The sequence below is a fragment of the Podarcis cretensis genome (genome assembly GCF_951804945.1).
Source record: "Podarcis cretensis genome assembly, chromosome: 10".
Lineage (NCBI taxonomy): Eukaryota > Metazoa > Chordata > Lepidosauria > Squamata > Lacertidae > Podarcis > Podarcis cretensis.
In genome coordinates this window covers 414,574-430,065 of record NC_137179.1, presented here as the reverse complement: position 1 = coordinate 430,065, position 15,492 = coordinate 414,574, and the positions used below count along the sequence as shown (strand labels likewise).

Sequence of the window (15,492 nt, the reverse complement as noted above, 5' to 3'; positions counted from 1 at the left end):
TTCACTTCATCAAATCTGGCCCTCTTTGAAAAAAGTTTGGACACCCCTGCTATAACCAAAGGACCCAACAACAGTTTGTGGGGCATCCCAAAGGGGGTATCGCCATAAACTAGCCCCTGCCCAGTCCATTCTGGTAAGGGATGAAGGAAGGCCATTTGTTCTTCTGCAGTGCTTTGAAGGCTCTGAGTGTCCTCTAGTTTATCTCCCCATGTTGAGCCCCCACCGCCTTTGCTCAGAGGGGCTCTGGCCCTGCCCACACACCCCTGCGCCACCTTCCCACTTCATTTGAGGTGCACGGCTAGGAGATGGGTCTTCCACCAAACTCCCCCAGAGAACTCTAATCTGAACACTTCACCTCAAATGAGAAGTGAATAATGAGCTGAGTGGTGGAATACAATGGATTTATTAAAAAATAAACAAGGGTTTCAAGGTAACTTTGTGTACATAAACGTATGGTTTCAAATGTTCCCATTTCTTCTTCATTTTGTTGCTACTTTACTACAACTGCAACAATGGGGATTACAATGCTGCCTCTCTACCACTGATCTAACCAGCCCTGCTCCACAATTGCCACCACTCTCCCATTCCATTCCACCTTCCAGTCATCTCTACTGAAGAGGCTGCTGAGGAGGCCAGAGACCATCTTGCTGCAAGTCCTGGGAGATGTGCTCCCCCCTTACAGGCCTTTTCCATTTGGCCTGGGAGGGACCGGACTGACTCCAGCTGCAGAAGCTGAGGATGCTGAACAGACTCTTGGGCTTAGTGGGCGGGGTGGGTTTCTTCCTGTTGGTTTATTGTATCTTTATTTTAGATTTTGCTGTGATTTATATGGAAATTGTTCAGTTTGGTTGTGCTTTTTTATTTACTATTTATCACAACTTTTGCTATTTATGTTGCTTATTGTATTTGCTTATTGTATTTATGATTCAATTATTCTATTCAACCCCCTTTTGAAACTCTCAGCCAGTCACCACTCACCCCAGCATTCCAAATTCATGCTAACATTAAATCTACTATTACACTGTAGTTACCATTATTACATCAATTATTTTGATACATGTGTGTGGAACTTCAAATGCAAACACCAGAATGTCGCACCCGAACTTTAAGCAGACACACATGGATGCTCATTTTCTGAGAGTCTTGTTAGAGAGCCGGTGTGGTTAAGAGCTCTTCAACAGTGGAACAGACTCCCTTGGAAGATGGTGGTTTCTCTATCCTTGAAGGTCTGTAAACAGAGGTTGGACTAGATGATAATCAGGGTCCCTTCCAACTCTACAATTCTATGGTTCTCCCCACTGTGAGTTCTTTGATGCGAAGTGAGATTGGCTCTCTTCCTGAAGCTCTTTCCACATTCCAAGCACTGATAGGGCTTCTCTCCTGTATGAATTGCTTGATGGGAAGTGAGACTTTCCTTCCAGGCAAAGCTCTTTCCACATTCCATGCACTGAAATGGTTTCTCCCCACTGTGAGTTCTTTGATGAGAAACGAGATTTGAGTTCCGACTGAAACTCTTTCCACATTCCAAGCACTGGTGTGGCTTCTCCCCTGTATGAATTCTTTGATGAGAAGTCAGACTGTCCTTCCACGTGAAGGTCTTTCCACATTCCATGCACTGAAATGGCTTCTCCCCTGTATGAATTCTTTGATGGGAAATGAGCCTTTCCTTCTGACTGAAGCTCTTTCCACACTCTAGGCATTGAAATGGTTTCTCCCCACGATGAATTCTCTGGTGTTGATGGAAATTTGTGCTTGCATTAAAGCTCTTTCCACATTCCATGCAATGATATGGTTTCTCTCCTGTATGGATTCTTTGATGGGAAGTGAGACTTTCCTTCCGACTGAAGCTCTTTCCGCATTCCACACACTGATAGGGTTTCTCCCCTGTATGAATTCTTTGATGGGAAGTGAGATGGGCCCTGTGACTGAAGCTCTTTCCGCATTCCACACACTGATAAGGTTTCTCCCCTGTATGAATTCTTTGATGAGCCGTGAGATTGGCCCTTTGACTGAAGCTCTTTCCACATTCCATGCACTGATAGGGTTTCTCCCCTGTGTGAATTCTTTGATGGAAAGTGAGATTGGCCCTCTGACTGAAACTCTTTCCACATTCCAAGCACTGATAGGGTTTCTCACCTGTATGAATTCTTTGATGGGAAATGAGACTCCTCTCGGAATTGAAACTGTTTCCACATTCCATGCACTTAAATGGTTCCTCTCCTGTGTGAATTCTTCCATGTGCAGTGAGACTTTCCTTCCAGCTGAAGCTCTTTCCACATTCCAAGCACTGATAGGGTTTATCTCCTGTATGAATCCTTTGATGGGATGTGAGACTTCTCTTGGAATTAAAGCTGTTTCCACATTCTGAGCACTGATATGGTTTCTCCCCACTGTGAATTCTTTCATGAGAAGTGAGATGAGTGCTCAAACTGAAGCTCTTTCCACATTCCAAGCACTGATATGGTTTCTCTTTGCTGTGGATTCTGTGATGGGAAGTGAGAGGGACACTCAGACTGAACCTCTTTCCAAACTCAGAATATTCATATGGCTTCTCCAATGTGTGGATGTTGTCATTGCCTCCCTTGTTCTTAATTTCCAGTTCATCACCATCTGCAACAAAGAGAGAAATCTATTAGAACCTAAGGAACAAATGGAGACCCCAATTTTTGAAAAATACTAATTAACACCTGTGATAGAGGAAGAACTGAAGGGAGTGAGTTAGATGTGAAGTCTTACTATAGGTTTGACTTCATTTGTTGACTGGCATTAACTGACATATTTATGAAGACCTGAAATTTGAAAAGTCAAGCTCTTTCATAGGATGGAATTTGTTTGCCCCCATCATGGAATCTGCTCCATCTCCAATGACAGTTGTCTCTTTGGTCAACCAAAACCAAGAGAAGCAAAAATGAAAACAGAAACTCCTGACAGAAACTTCTGTCACTTCTCTAAAACCAAGAATTCAAAAGGCCTGGGCAGTTCAGACCAGGCTAATCATTGGAGGAAGAATATTCAAAGACAAAACAGTCTTTAGCCCTCCATTTAAGGTGAGCTGTACAGCGTGTTAGAATCCCAGATGCTGTAAGTGGCACAGGGAGTTCCACCAAAATCTGGAAGGTTGATCACATAGAGCTATGTATGGAATTTCCAAACATGTATTATGATCCACAAGGGAGCCTTACTGAGAGAGGCCACGATCCCACAAATCTCCTCCATGACTTCCTTATGCAGAGCTCTCTGGTCAGGATCCAGCAACACCCATTCTTCATCTTTGAAATGAACAGCGACATCTTCAAAGCACACTAGACCCTAAAAGAGAAAGAGAAAGGTCCTGCTCTTAGTCAGAATGAGGATGATCTACTACACATTGCTCTGTTCTTTTATTTTAATAATTTTTAATTAGTTTTCCAATATAACCCCAATAATAGCCAAACTATAACAATAGCAAGTTTCTCAGAGGTCTTCTCTCTCCACCCCTTGCTTTGATGTCTTGGAACAGGTGACAGTCTGCTAGTCTCACTAGTAAAACATGTCACCGATCTTCACCATTTATCCCTCTGCCTAGGAAATGGTGGGCAGTTTTCAAACATGCTAAAGATTTACTACCCCTTTCCAACTCCCAGAATCTCTTATCTCAGCCTCCAGATTCTTTTCCTTACAGCAAGAGACTAACGGCCCAATTAAACTTTATCTTTGATTACATTCTGTCAGTAGCACACACAAATCTCAGTCTATTTTCCCTTGTCTGTTGTCTTTAAAAGGAGGTGAGGGGAATTAATCTGTCTTTCTAACACGGTCATACTTCAGCTTCCCCTCCTCCTCCTTTCTTCATTTCAGATCATACACAGTTTCCATTTTTGCTTGTTCATATCACTATTAGTCCAACACCCCTTCCTCACTTGTAAATAGCTTTTTATCTTACTTTTCCAGAGAGGGTGGCCAAATCATAAATATATAAAAGAAACTTAGAACAAACCAAGTGTGGGCTTCCTTCTCCCCAAACGACTCTCATGCCAAAGAAAATCTCAATTCAAACCTTTGATCCATGTGGCTGGCATATTCAAAAGTATGTTGTTGCAACACTTTCCCATCACGTGCCGGTACTTTAAAGCCAATTAAAGATCCACTTAAATGGAGAACCTCTTCTTCTTAATGGCAGCATAGGAAGGTTTTTGCCAGGCAAAGTGCTTTTGCACTCAGCACCTCCCTGCCTCCCATATTCCACGCCAGAGCAAGAGCCAGGTATCAAGACAAACTGCGAGTGAAGCCCATTCCCCCCCCCTCTGGGTGGAATTTGCAAGGATGATTTGCCTTCTGTCATCATTGCATTTTGTTCACCAACGATCCCTCGCTGCCATGGGGGCTGCCTCCCTTCAGGTAGGTGGGACTGGAAGCCTGCTCTGTAGTTCTCTCTCTGTTCTCTGCTGTGTTGTTTTAATGGGATTGTTTTGCCAGTACATTTTATTGATGCTTCTTTTAATGTCTCAATGGAAACAAAATAAAGAAATCCCTTAGAGACCAACCAAGTTTGTTATTGGTATGAGCTTTCGTGTGCATGCACACTTCTTCAGATGCACACTGCTTCTTCTTCTTTTTCTTCCTGCACATGAAAGCGCATACCAATAGCAAACTTAGTTGGTCTCTAAGGTGCTACTGAAAGGAATTTCTTTATTTTGTTTCGACTACAACAGACCAACATGGCTACCTACCTGTGTCTCAATGGAATTATTTTATCGTGTATTTTAATGATGGACATTTATCTTAGTGTAAATGGGTGGAACTCCACCTTGTTTTCTTCAGAGCCTCCCAGCTGTGCAACATTCCCATTTGCCAGACAGAAGGATTTCTGCTGGTTTCCTTGTGTGCCATTCAGGGGGAGGGGGGACCCTCCCGATGCCCTAAAGCCAATTTCAAGAGGCACAGGTGGGTACAGGGAGGGGTGGGGAGGGAAACCCTCCCTGTGAAACTGATGGGGCTGGTTAGCTGAATCCTGGTCACTGTTTTGTATGGTGTGTAAACTGCACAGAAGAAGCCTATTTTAGCATTCAGTGGTGACATTAGAAATAAAACTGCAATGGCTTATAAATCATACAAGTGACCTTCAGAAGGCAAGTTAAGGCAAGGTGGCTGTTCCTTGTTCTCAGCACTTTAAGCTTCTTGAGTGGCATTCCCAGCCTCTTGGCTTCTGACAAAGCTGCCCTTGACAAAGACGCCTTCAGAGAAGCTTGGACGGAAGCCAAGAGGAGAGGAATTTGTTCAGGCCCAGAGGCACCTGGCTGCCCCCCCCGTACCTCCCCCCCCCCAATGCTCTTTCCCCCCAACCTGATCTGGTTCCACAGCCACTGCTTCCCTTCTGCCACCATGAAAAGATGGATGAGGAGGTCCTGCTGGCATCCTTCTGTCACCTGCAAGAGAGAAAGGTGTGTGGGAAGCCATGACGGTATGCTTTCCTCTGAGGTTGAGCACTATGTCTCAAACTACAGTGGTACCTTGGGTTACAGACGCTTCAGGTTACAGACTCCGCTAACCCAGAAATAGTACCTTGGGTTAAGAACTTTGCTTCAGGATGAGAACAGAAATCGCACGGTGGCAGCAGGAGGCCCCATTAGCTAAAGTGGTACCTCAGGTTAAGAACAGTTTCAGGTTAAGAACGGACCTCCAGAACGAATTAAGTTCTTAACCCAAGGTACCACTGTACAGACGGGCCTCCGAAAAAGTCTCGTCTGCTGAGTGCATTTTGACATTTGTACCCATTTCAAATGAGCAGATGGGACTTGTCAACCTGGGAAGGTAACCCATCTAGGAGATGGAGAACTTTGCTCCTAAACCTCTGCTGCTTTGCAGCTATGCTCATTTGTGAGAAAGGCTTCAGGAGTAGAACTTGAGGGAAAACCTACATCTGCTGCCTTGCAGTAAACCAGAGTGGGGTCCCTAAGATGGTTGAATAGCACCTTGTAGACCTTCCAGCAACTCTTGCAGCCAAGGAGGCTTCAAATGTCTTGATCTGCTTTCCGTGGCCACATAAGCAAGGCTGAGGAGGGGAGTCATGTCATACACACTGCCCTGGCTTGCTCTCCAGGGAAGTTGGCACTAACACAGAAGTCTGACTTCACCACCAGGGACACACTCCATTGACTCTTGAGACGGACTGATGCCAACAACCCATTTCATATTTTAGCTCTGTAAAAATACTGCACATCTCCCTTCCTTGGAGTTCTTGTTCCCAAGTGCCTTCTCCCAAAAGATGAATAGAACCCATGGATTAGTTTCAAAATCCACAGAATGTCACCAAAGGGGCACGGGACGGGGTGCTTTCCTCCTTACCCGGTGGCCTCTCTCTGTTATCCAATGGAGTCCTTTCAGTCTCAGAGGAATCCAGGCCCAATTCTGCAAACAGATCTTTTCCCTGAAAGAGCAAGAAAGATTCAAAACAGAATGGGGAGAAGTATTGGAAAAGAGATGGCAGAGGCATCCAATCTCATTCCTTGGATGTTTTCCAAAAAGGAATGGCCCTTTAGTAGGGAATTTTGGGACACTCTCCCTCATGTTCTGAACCACAGGAAAGTCTCTCTCACCTGCTGCTCTGCCTGCTTTCTCTCCTCTGCCTGACTCAGGAGGAAACCTTCGGCCAGGGCCACCGCCTGGGAACTGGTCTCCGCTCCACAGTCCCTCACCCAGTTCTCCATCTCCAGTGGAAAGACAGCCAGGAACTGCTCCAAGATCACCAGGTCCAGCATCTCAGCTTTCGTGTGCCTTTCTGGCTTCAGCCATTGATGGTAAAGGTGGTAGAGTCTGCTGCAAACCTCTCGAGGTCCTTTGGCCTCCTGGAAGCAGAATTGCATGAACTGCTGGTTCTGCAAATCTGAGTGGAGGGTGTCCTCCCCACCCATAATCTTCTGCACATAGTTTTCCCAGAATCCCCCACTGCTCTCAGTTTTGATGGCATGGCCTCTTCCGGTTTCAGGGCCAGCTGAGTCTTGCTCATCCATCTGTGCTTTCAGGAAGCCTCCAAGAGAGATGAAGGAATCCCTCTTGTCTTCTGCCAAGTTCTGTCTGTCCGAATTAGAGGTAATAGCAAATTCTACAATGCAAATACATGGTTGTGTTACAAAAGTGACACATTGTCAGAAGAAAAGGGTTCTGCTAAGAAGCATATATGACTCTTGGGAGAGCCAGCTCTGGACTGCACCTCAACCCAGACTATGAGGTTTATTGATCCTCCCTTCCTTTGAGGCTCTTCTAAAGCCCTTTGAAATCCCGCTGAAGCCAGCCAAAATGGCTGGACAGCAAACGTCGACACCTGAGATAGTTCCCTGCCTTTGGCCGCCGCCCCTGAAACCCAGCAAAAGTTATTATTCTGCCAAGAGACACCAAATAACTTTGGATGTTTGCAAGCAGCCATTGAGAAGTGAAAGTAACTTTGCTAAGTCTGACCAGCTTGTTGAATCAACATATGGATTAATTATAGAGCCCCAGGGGGAGGTAAGCCTTTAATGTTCCATTTCTTGAAATTTGTATGAGGCTTATTTAAAAAGGAAAGAGAAGAAGAAGAATGAGAAGCAAGTCTCCAGCCATGCAAAATGTGCAGGGAACTGTTGGTCTTCCTGGGAGATGAATCAGCCCAGGGCCCTGGTAGTGCAGGAATCACAGCTAAGGTTCTCTGCAGGGCTTTCTGTTCAGTCTCAAAATATCTTCTGAACATCGGAGGGGTTGAGTGTCTGACTGGACACACCCGTGTCAGCCAGGAGTCTGGATAGCAGCCCTGTCTGCTTCATGGGTGGGTAGGAGTGGGGAAAGCTTGGAAGGAGAATGCATCTGGAGGAGCTCAGCACCAGAAGAGAAGAGGAGCCCTGCAGGATCAGGCCAAAGGGGCGCCTCTTGAGTCCAGCCTCCTCTTCCCACAGGGGCCAGCCAGGGGCCCCTTATGGGAAGCCCACCAGCAGGACTGGGGCGCAAGAGCCCCTCTCTCCACCTGCAGCAACTGGGACTCTGAAGCCTTGCAGCCTCCGACGGGGAGAGAGAGCACAGGAGCCCCCCCCCCGCCCTCTCCTCCCGCTCCACCAACTGGCCTCGTCCTCAGTTGGTGCCCATTTCTGTCTCTTACGGGAACGAGTTCCAAAAGTTTTATTTAGTCCACATCGCAGGAACTAAGGACTTTCTTTTATCCGCCTTCAATCTGCCCAAAGTCTTTATTTTATTGTTGCATCGCTCAACTTTAAGGTTTTAGCGTGTATTTCATGTCCGAATGTTTCCCTCCGGCTACAACCTCTATCAATAAACGCGACTGAGATCCCAAAATCTGAATAGGATCCCCCCCCCGCATGTCTTTATCCTTGACGCCAAGACCCTCCCCAATGGATCCAGCAGCACATTCACGCAAAGGAAGCGCCGAGCTGCCGTCCTCCTGCGAAGTCGCCCCTCCCCGGCAAGACCCTCCGTGTCCTGACTTGGGGTCTCCCCCCCCCATGAGCTGAGCAGCCCCCCACCCTTTCTCTGCAGCCCCGGGACTCCCCTTCTCCCCAGGGCATCCTCGGGGGGGGGGGAGAGGGGAAACTCACCGGGATCCCAGCCGGCTTCACGGAGGAGACAAAAGCACCCCTTCCTCGCAGGAAAAGACTGGGGTGGGAGGGGCTTTTGCTCTGGAGGACCTGACCCCCCCCCCCGCCTTCACTTCCTGTCCCCTATAGGAATCCAGCTCGGCTCCTTTTAACCCTTGGCAAGCCGAGCGCAGCCAGCTCCCTCCTTTCTCCCTCTCGAGCGCAGGAGGCTTATTTTTTTTTGGGGGGGGGCGCTGGGGGCTTAGCTTCGCCCTCCCCGGTCCAGAAACAGGAGGAGCAACTTGCAGGAGGAAGGGCTGTACAAGAAGCAGGAAAGCCCCTCGGAGGAGGATCCGGGAATGGAAGAGTTGGAAGAGCCCCCCCCTCCCCAAGTCCCCAATCGCCCGCAGCGCACGAATCCCAGCTCCAGCATCCCCAGCTGAAGCCCCCAACCTCGGCCAAAAACCAGTAACCAACCCCATCGTGAAACTATGGCCCTCCCTCCTGCAGGCGGCGGGGAATTGGGAAGGGGGGCGGGAGACCTCCCCCCCCCCCCCGAGGCAAAGACAAAGAGTCTCGGCTGCGCATCACCAGACCATTCCCTCGCGCGCCTTCCCTGCCTTTCACCCGTGAGACCAAATCCCCAGGGTCAAGAGAAAGAAACCAAGGCATGGTATCTGCAAAGGAGGCTCAGCTCGGGACCCGAACCCTCCCCGCTGAGCCTCAGGCTTCTCTCCGACAAAGGAAAACAGAGACAGTGTCAATACCAAATGTAGCAATTCGCTGATAAACGTATCTATCTTCTGGCTTAATGGGAAAACTTTAGAAATTCTGAAGAAATCACTCGTGGCATCAGTCTTCTCAGTTCCAATGGCATTTAGGGCCCAGGGAAGTGAGGTATTCGGGGAGGGGTCAGTGAGCCCACCATAATCCCCGAGATGTACAGTCACGTCTGCCCGGCAAGATACACCAAAGGAGTCATGACCGGTGATATTAAATACTTTCCTTTGGGAGTACATGTTGTAGCAGGAAACACCCCCCCCCCCCATCATTCAGTTTGTACAAACTTTACACACACACTCACACTCACACACTACATACGCTACTTCTGTTATAAATTCATAGAAAATCAACCATACATCGGATTTGCACTGTTCCACCTATATTTTACTTCATGAAGGAAGGACAACAAAATGGGGAAGGTTTGATACAGGCCAGCCATAATCCCTTCAGCATCCCAGCACATCCACAGGAGCCCTGCCCAGTTGCTATGCCAACCCTGATGGTCCTAGACAGAAGACAATCAAGATCACAAAGAACTTGCATATGGGAGTGGATTCAGCATGGACTGGAACAAAGGACAATGATCAGCTCTTCCCTCTGGGGGCAGGAAACTGCAAACTCCCCTCTGTCACCTGGAAAGTACTCATGGGGAGGGGGAAAGGGGGAACCAGCCAGGTGACAGGACACTCAGGTTACCTCCACAACTCCTCCCTCAACCCCTCCTTTCTGTAATGTATGCATGATGTTTCTGGGGGTGGGCTTGATCTAGAGGATGGGAATTTCAAAAGTTTTTATAAGGTCTTGCACACCATTTTTCTGGGTCCTTCCTCTCTCCTGCAAGTGAGGGGAGCACCCTGTTGCAACAGTCAATAAAGGCCAAGCCTACAGGCTGCTGTTTTGCTCCAAGTAATCCTAGTTGGTGTCTTTGTTTTTGTCGAAGGGAGCCCTCTGATTTTTCCGTTAAAATCTGAGGGCTCCCTTGGAGAGAAAACAAGGACACCAGCCAGGAATACCAGAGCAAAACAGCAGCCAGTCAGCTTGGTCTTGATTGAAGACTGTCGGGACAGGACTCCCACCTGCCACCAGGGGGAACAAGATGGAAGCCCCAAAGAAAAGAGAATCCAAACTTTTATTAGCTGCTAATCCCCATGTTACACCCCCCCAAACCCCCAAACTACATCACTAATACATCACGGTTACATCATGAAAAGGGAGGTCTGGTGGCCGTAATCTGAGCACCCTAGACCCTGCCCCATGGTTCCCCTTGCCCTCCATCAAACACGCAACAAGTGTAAAAAAAAGGATATTTACATTTCCCTGTTTCCCAGCCAAGTTAATCATGGCCTTTTGTCTTCATCTGGGTTTGGTATTTCTGGAATGGCTACCTGTCTGGCACTCAGGTATCAGGATACCAGGGATTATCACTCAGGCAGAGGGGCTGCTGAGTAGCTGAACTCACATATGAATTTCTGAAGTTTTCCCTGTGAGCCAGTACATAAATACATTGATCAGTGAATTGTTACATTTGATATTGTGCAGCAGAGGCCCTTTGAATAGATAGGAAGAAACTGTGATGAAGAGCAACACCCCCCCCCCTCAACCTATACATAATTTTCTGCAACAGTCTCAAAGCGGCTCACAATCTCCTTTCCCTTCCTCCCCCCCCCCCAACAAACACTCTGTGAGGTGTGTGAGGCTGAGAGACTTCAGAGAAGTGTGACTAGCCCAAGGTCACCCAGCAGCTGCATGTGGAGTAACGGGGAAGCAAACATGGTTCACCAGATTACAAGTCCACCGCTCTTAACCACTACACCAAACTGGCTCATGACTGGCGATATTAAATGCTTTCCTTTGGGAGTACATGTGAAAGACTAGTTACAGGTAGGTGTTGGGAAAGATGGAGGGCACAAGGAGAAGGGGACGACAGAGGACGAGATGGTTGGACAGTGTTCTCGAAGCTACCAGCATGAGGGAGGCAATGGAAGACAGGAGGGCCTGGCGTGCTCTGGTCCAGGGGGTCACGAAGAGGCGGACACGACTAAACGACTAAACAACAACAAAGCCATGCTGGTCTGCCATAATTGTTACTGGTATGAGCTTTCATGTGCATGCACACTTCTTCAGATGTGAAAGACTATTTGATTGACAGAAGCATGCTTGGGTCAGAGGTTCTACCTGAGACCACACCCTTTCTGTGACATATCTATGATGTCTTGATGATGCATCCTGAGATGTATTATGGGAAACTTTAAAATACTAATGTAACCTTTGTTTGGGACTTCTGGCTGCTTTGTCTTTGTAGTAGTTGGAAGTTGCAACAATAAAGATCAGACCTACAGGCCGCTGTCTTGCTTCTATCTCCTGGCTGAAGTCTCTTGCTTGTGACCCTCCGCTCCCAAACTTGGGGTCTCCCGCATGAGCTGAACTCCCTGCAAGCCCCCTCCCTGCAGCCCCGGGACCCCCCTTCTCCCCAAGGGCCCTCTGGGTCAAGAGAGAGGAGACTCACCAGATCCCAGTGTTACCGGAAAAATCCGAGGGCTCCCTTGGACAAAAAGTAAAGACACCAACCAGAGTAAATTGGAGCAAATCAGCAGCCTGTAGGCTTGGCCTTTATTGGCTGTTGCAACAGGGTGCTCCCCTCACTTGCAGGTGAGAGGAAAGACACAGAAAAATGTTGTGCAAGACCTTATAAAAACTTTTGATATTCCCATCCTCTAGGTCAAGCCCACCCCCAGAAACATCATGCATACATTACAGAAAGGAGGGGTTGAGGGAGGAGTTGTGGTGGTAACCTGAGTGTCCTGTCACCTGGCTGGTTCCCTTCTCCCCCCTCCCCATGAGTCACTTCCAGGAGACAAAGGGGAGTTTGCAGTTTCCTGCCCCCTGAGGGAAGATCTGATCATTGTCCTTTGTTCCAGTCCATGCTGAATCCACTCCCATATGCAAGTTCTTTGTGATCTTGTCTTCTGTCTGGGACCATCAGGGTTGGCATAGCAACTGGGCAGGGCTCCTGTGGATGTGCTGGGATGGTGAAGGGACTATGGCTGCCCTGTATCAAACCTTCCCCATTTTGTAGTCCTTCCTTCATGGAGTAAAAGTGCAACAGTGCAAATCCAATGTATGGTTGATTTTCTATGAATTTATAACAGAAGCGTAGCGTATGTAGTGTGAGTGTGTGTGAAGTTTGTACAAACTGAATGATGGGGGGGGGGTTCCTGCTACACCAGCACGAGCCACCGGCGCAGCATCTGCAGCGCAGAGACAAAACAGCAGCCCTCCCCCCTTCAGGGGCTTGAGAAAGAGGGAGGGGTCCAGAGGACCAGCCTCCTGGCTTTGCTTTCTGTCTTCTCTAGGAATCCAGCTGTTTCCTTTTAACCCTTGCTAAGTCGAACGCTTTTTAAGATGCTAGACAGCATCTTAAAAAGCAGAGACATCACCTTGCCAACAAAGGTCCGTATAGTTAAAGCTATGGTTTTCCCAGTACTGATGTATGGAAGTGAGAGCTGGACCATAAAGAAGGTTGATAGCCGAAGAATTGATGCTTTTGAATTCTGGTGCTGGAGGAGACTCTTGAGAGTCGCATGGGCTGCAAGAAGATCAAACCTCTCCATTCTTAGGGAAATCAGCCTTGAGTGCTCACTGGAAGGACAGATCCTGAAGCTGAGGCTCCAGTACTTTGGCCACCTCATGACAAGACTCCCTGGAAAAGACCCTGATGTTGGGAAAGATGGAGGGCACAAGGAGAAGGGGACGACAGAGGACGAGATGGTGGGACAGTGTTCTCGAAGCTACCAGCATGAGGGAGGCAGTGGAAGACCGGAGTGCCTGGCGTGCTCTGGTCCAGGGGGTCACGAAGAGTCGGACACGACTAAACAACAACAAAAGCGGAGTGCAGCAGACTCCCCCACCCCCCGCCTCCCGAAAGCGGGAGCCAAGGAGGAGCCGCGTGAATTGTGCGCAATGATCCCCTCGAGAGATGCTCTCTTGGGGGGACCCTCTTGGCTGGGGACTGAGCTGCCCTCTCCCCCGGGCCAGAAAAAAACAGGTGGAGGAGGAGCTTGCAGGGGGAAAGGCTCTGCAAAAAGCAGGACAAGGGCCCCTCAGTTGTTGCTCCTGGAGGAGACGATGCTGCCCCATTTGCGCCCCACTTTCCTGAGACCCGCAGCATCATGATGCATGTACTGAAGTGCCTCGAAATGTTGCCTTAAAGCTGTTACCGGAAAAATCCGAGGGCTCCCTTGGACAAAACAAAGACACCAACCAGGATAACTTGGAGCAAAACAGCAGCCTGTAGGCTTGGCCTTTATTGAACTGTTGCAACAGGGTATTCCCCTCACGTGCAGGAGAGAGGAAAGACCCAGAAGAATAGTGTGCAAGGTCTTATAAAAACTTTTGAAATTCCCCTCCTCTAGGTCTAGCCCACCCCCAGAAACATCATGCATACATTACAGAAAGGAGGAGTTGAGGGAGGAGTTGGTGGTAACTTGAGTGTCTTGTCACCTGGCTGGTTCCTCCTTTCCCCCCTCCCCCTGGGTCACTTCCAGGAACTTCCAGGAGACAAAGGGGAGTTTGCAGTTTCCTGCCCCCTGAGGGAAGATCTGATCAGTGTCCTTTGTTTCAGTCCATGTTGAATCCACTCCCATATGCAAGTTCTTTGTGATCTTGATTGTCTTCTGTCTGGGATCATCAGGGTTGGCATGGGCAGGGCTCCTGTGTATGTGCTGAGACAGTGAAGGGATTATGGCTGACCAGGACTAAGTCACCCCCCTTTGTTAGTTCTTGTCATATGGAGTAAAAATAAAATGAAACAGTGCAAATCCGATGTATGATTGATTTTCTATTTTTCTATGAATTTATAACAGAAATGTGGCGTGTGTGTGTGTGTGTGAAGTTTATACAAACAGAATGATTGGGGTGGGGGGGTTCCTGCAACAGTTCCCCCCTTCGGAGATAAGATTGCAAAGGTGGCTACTTTGCAATCCTTTTCTCCGCACAATTTAAAGTGGTAAATATTAACCTGCTATTCTCCCTCCCAGATGCGTGTGTCTATGTGAACCTGAAAGGGACTTGGATGTCACATTTCTCAAGGATATTTGCATAGAAATGTAACAGTGTAACAGTGCTCATAGTTAGACATAGGATATCACGTAAAATTAATATTTTGTTGCTCAGTTACTTGTGGTATTTTAGCACCTTGGAATAAATATTTTCTCAATAGTGGCGTATGCTTTACATTTAGCAGGAAGGTCCACCAATGACTGAAAAATGCAGTTTGCTTTGTCCCCCGCCATTTTTGTGTTCTCAGGTGTCAAAGTAGCTCTTCTGTGGTCTCACATCGGCATCGTGTCACAGTAGTAGCAATCCCTGGTGAATCCACTTAGGGCTTTCATATTAACCATGTTGCCTGGCACTCACCACAGCTGGCACAGGTTTGGACACGTCCTGAGAGAAATGTCTTTACCGTGGCCTTTCTATGGGGTTTTATTATTATAGGCTCTGGTCTTGCAGTCATGGGAAGTTGCTCACTTGCACATTAAGGACCAAAAAGCTAATTGCAGCCTGGATACACTTGCCCAATTCAAACTGAGTCCAATTTGAATTTATCTTGCCCCATGGTTCAACTTTTCAAACCAATCTGTTAAAAGAAACCCATTCTAAAAAGGGCACTTGTCCAAATAAGTCAATTTAACTCTATAAGGGATTATTCCGGCTAAACCAAAGCATACACACCTTCCTGAAGCTTCTCCTTGGTAAAGTGAGTTTTAGCACATTTTTAAAATGGGTAGGGAAGTTGGCAGAGTGCCAGGTGAAACAACTAAATGTGGTTATAAATTTATCTAATTCTAAACATTGGACTACATAATAGCCTGATCTGTAAAAAGCATAAAATGTATGAGAATCCTCCACTGGGGTGTAAGGAATAAGACATTAAACATAAAAACAATTACACACAAAAATAGCCACAAAAATAGCCCCAATTCCCCCCATTTGTGGAAATAACACACTGTCAGACACATTTCAACATTCCTACATAATAACACATAATACAAAACAAACTAATAGTATCAGTTGCATATCTTGAGACAATTGTGATATTTTTACGCATGTATCTTGAGGTTCAAAAGTGAGAAAATGTCCTTGCAATTCAACTCCTCCCCCCTTTGTCAGCCCC

At 47.5% G+C, this 15,492-nt stretch overlaps 1 protein-coding gene across 2 annotated transcripts in view; it reads right to left on the bottom strand.

The window, feature by feature from the left end:
• Positions 1-8,891, bottom strand: part of LOC307224976 (uncharacterized protein) — a gene marked incomplete at its 5' end in the record, with an annotated part of 128,027 nt that extends 119,136 nt beyond the window's left edge. Inside the window, 6 exons of one of the 2 annotated variants that reach the window (XM_079992461.1) lie at positions 388-2,610; positions 3,183-3,309; positions 5,323-5,405; positions 6,325-6,406; positions 6,576-7,081; positions 8,559-8,890. In XM_079992461.1, the coding sequence (XP_079848587.1) occupies positions 1,247-2,610; positions 3,183-3,309; positions 5,323-5,405; positions 6,325-6,406; positions 6,576-6,989 (2,070 nt within the window). In that variant the 3' untranslated portion in view covers positions 388-1,246. Of the gene's footprint in view, positions 1-387; positions 2,611-3,182; positions 3,310-5,322; positions 5,406-6,324; positions 6,407-6,575; positions 7,082-8,558 lie in introns of those variants that run through there. The other variant, XM_079992458.1, reaches the window with a different exon arrangement.
• Between the last annotated feature and the right edge of the window lie 6,601 nt (positions 8,892-15,492).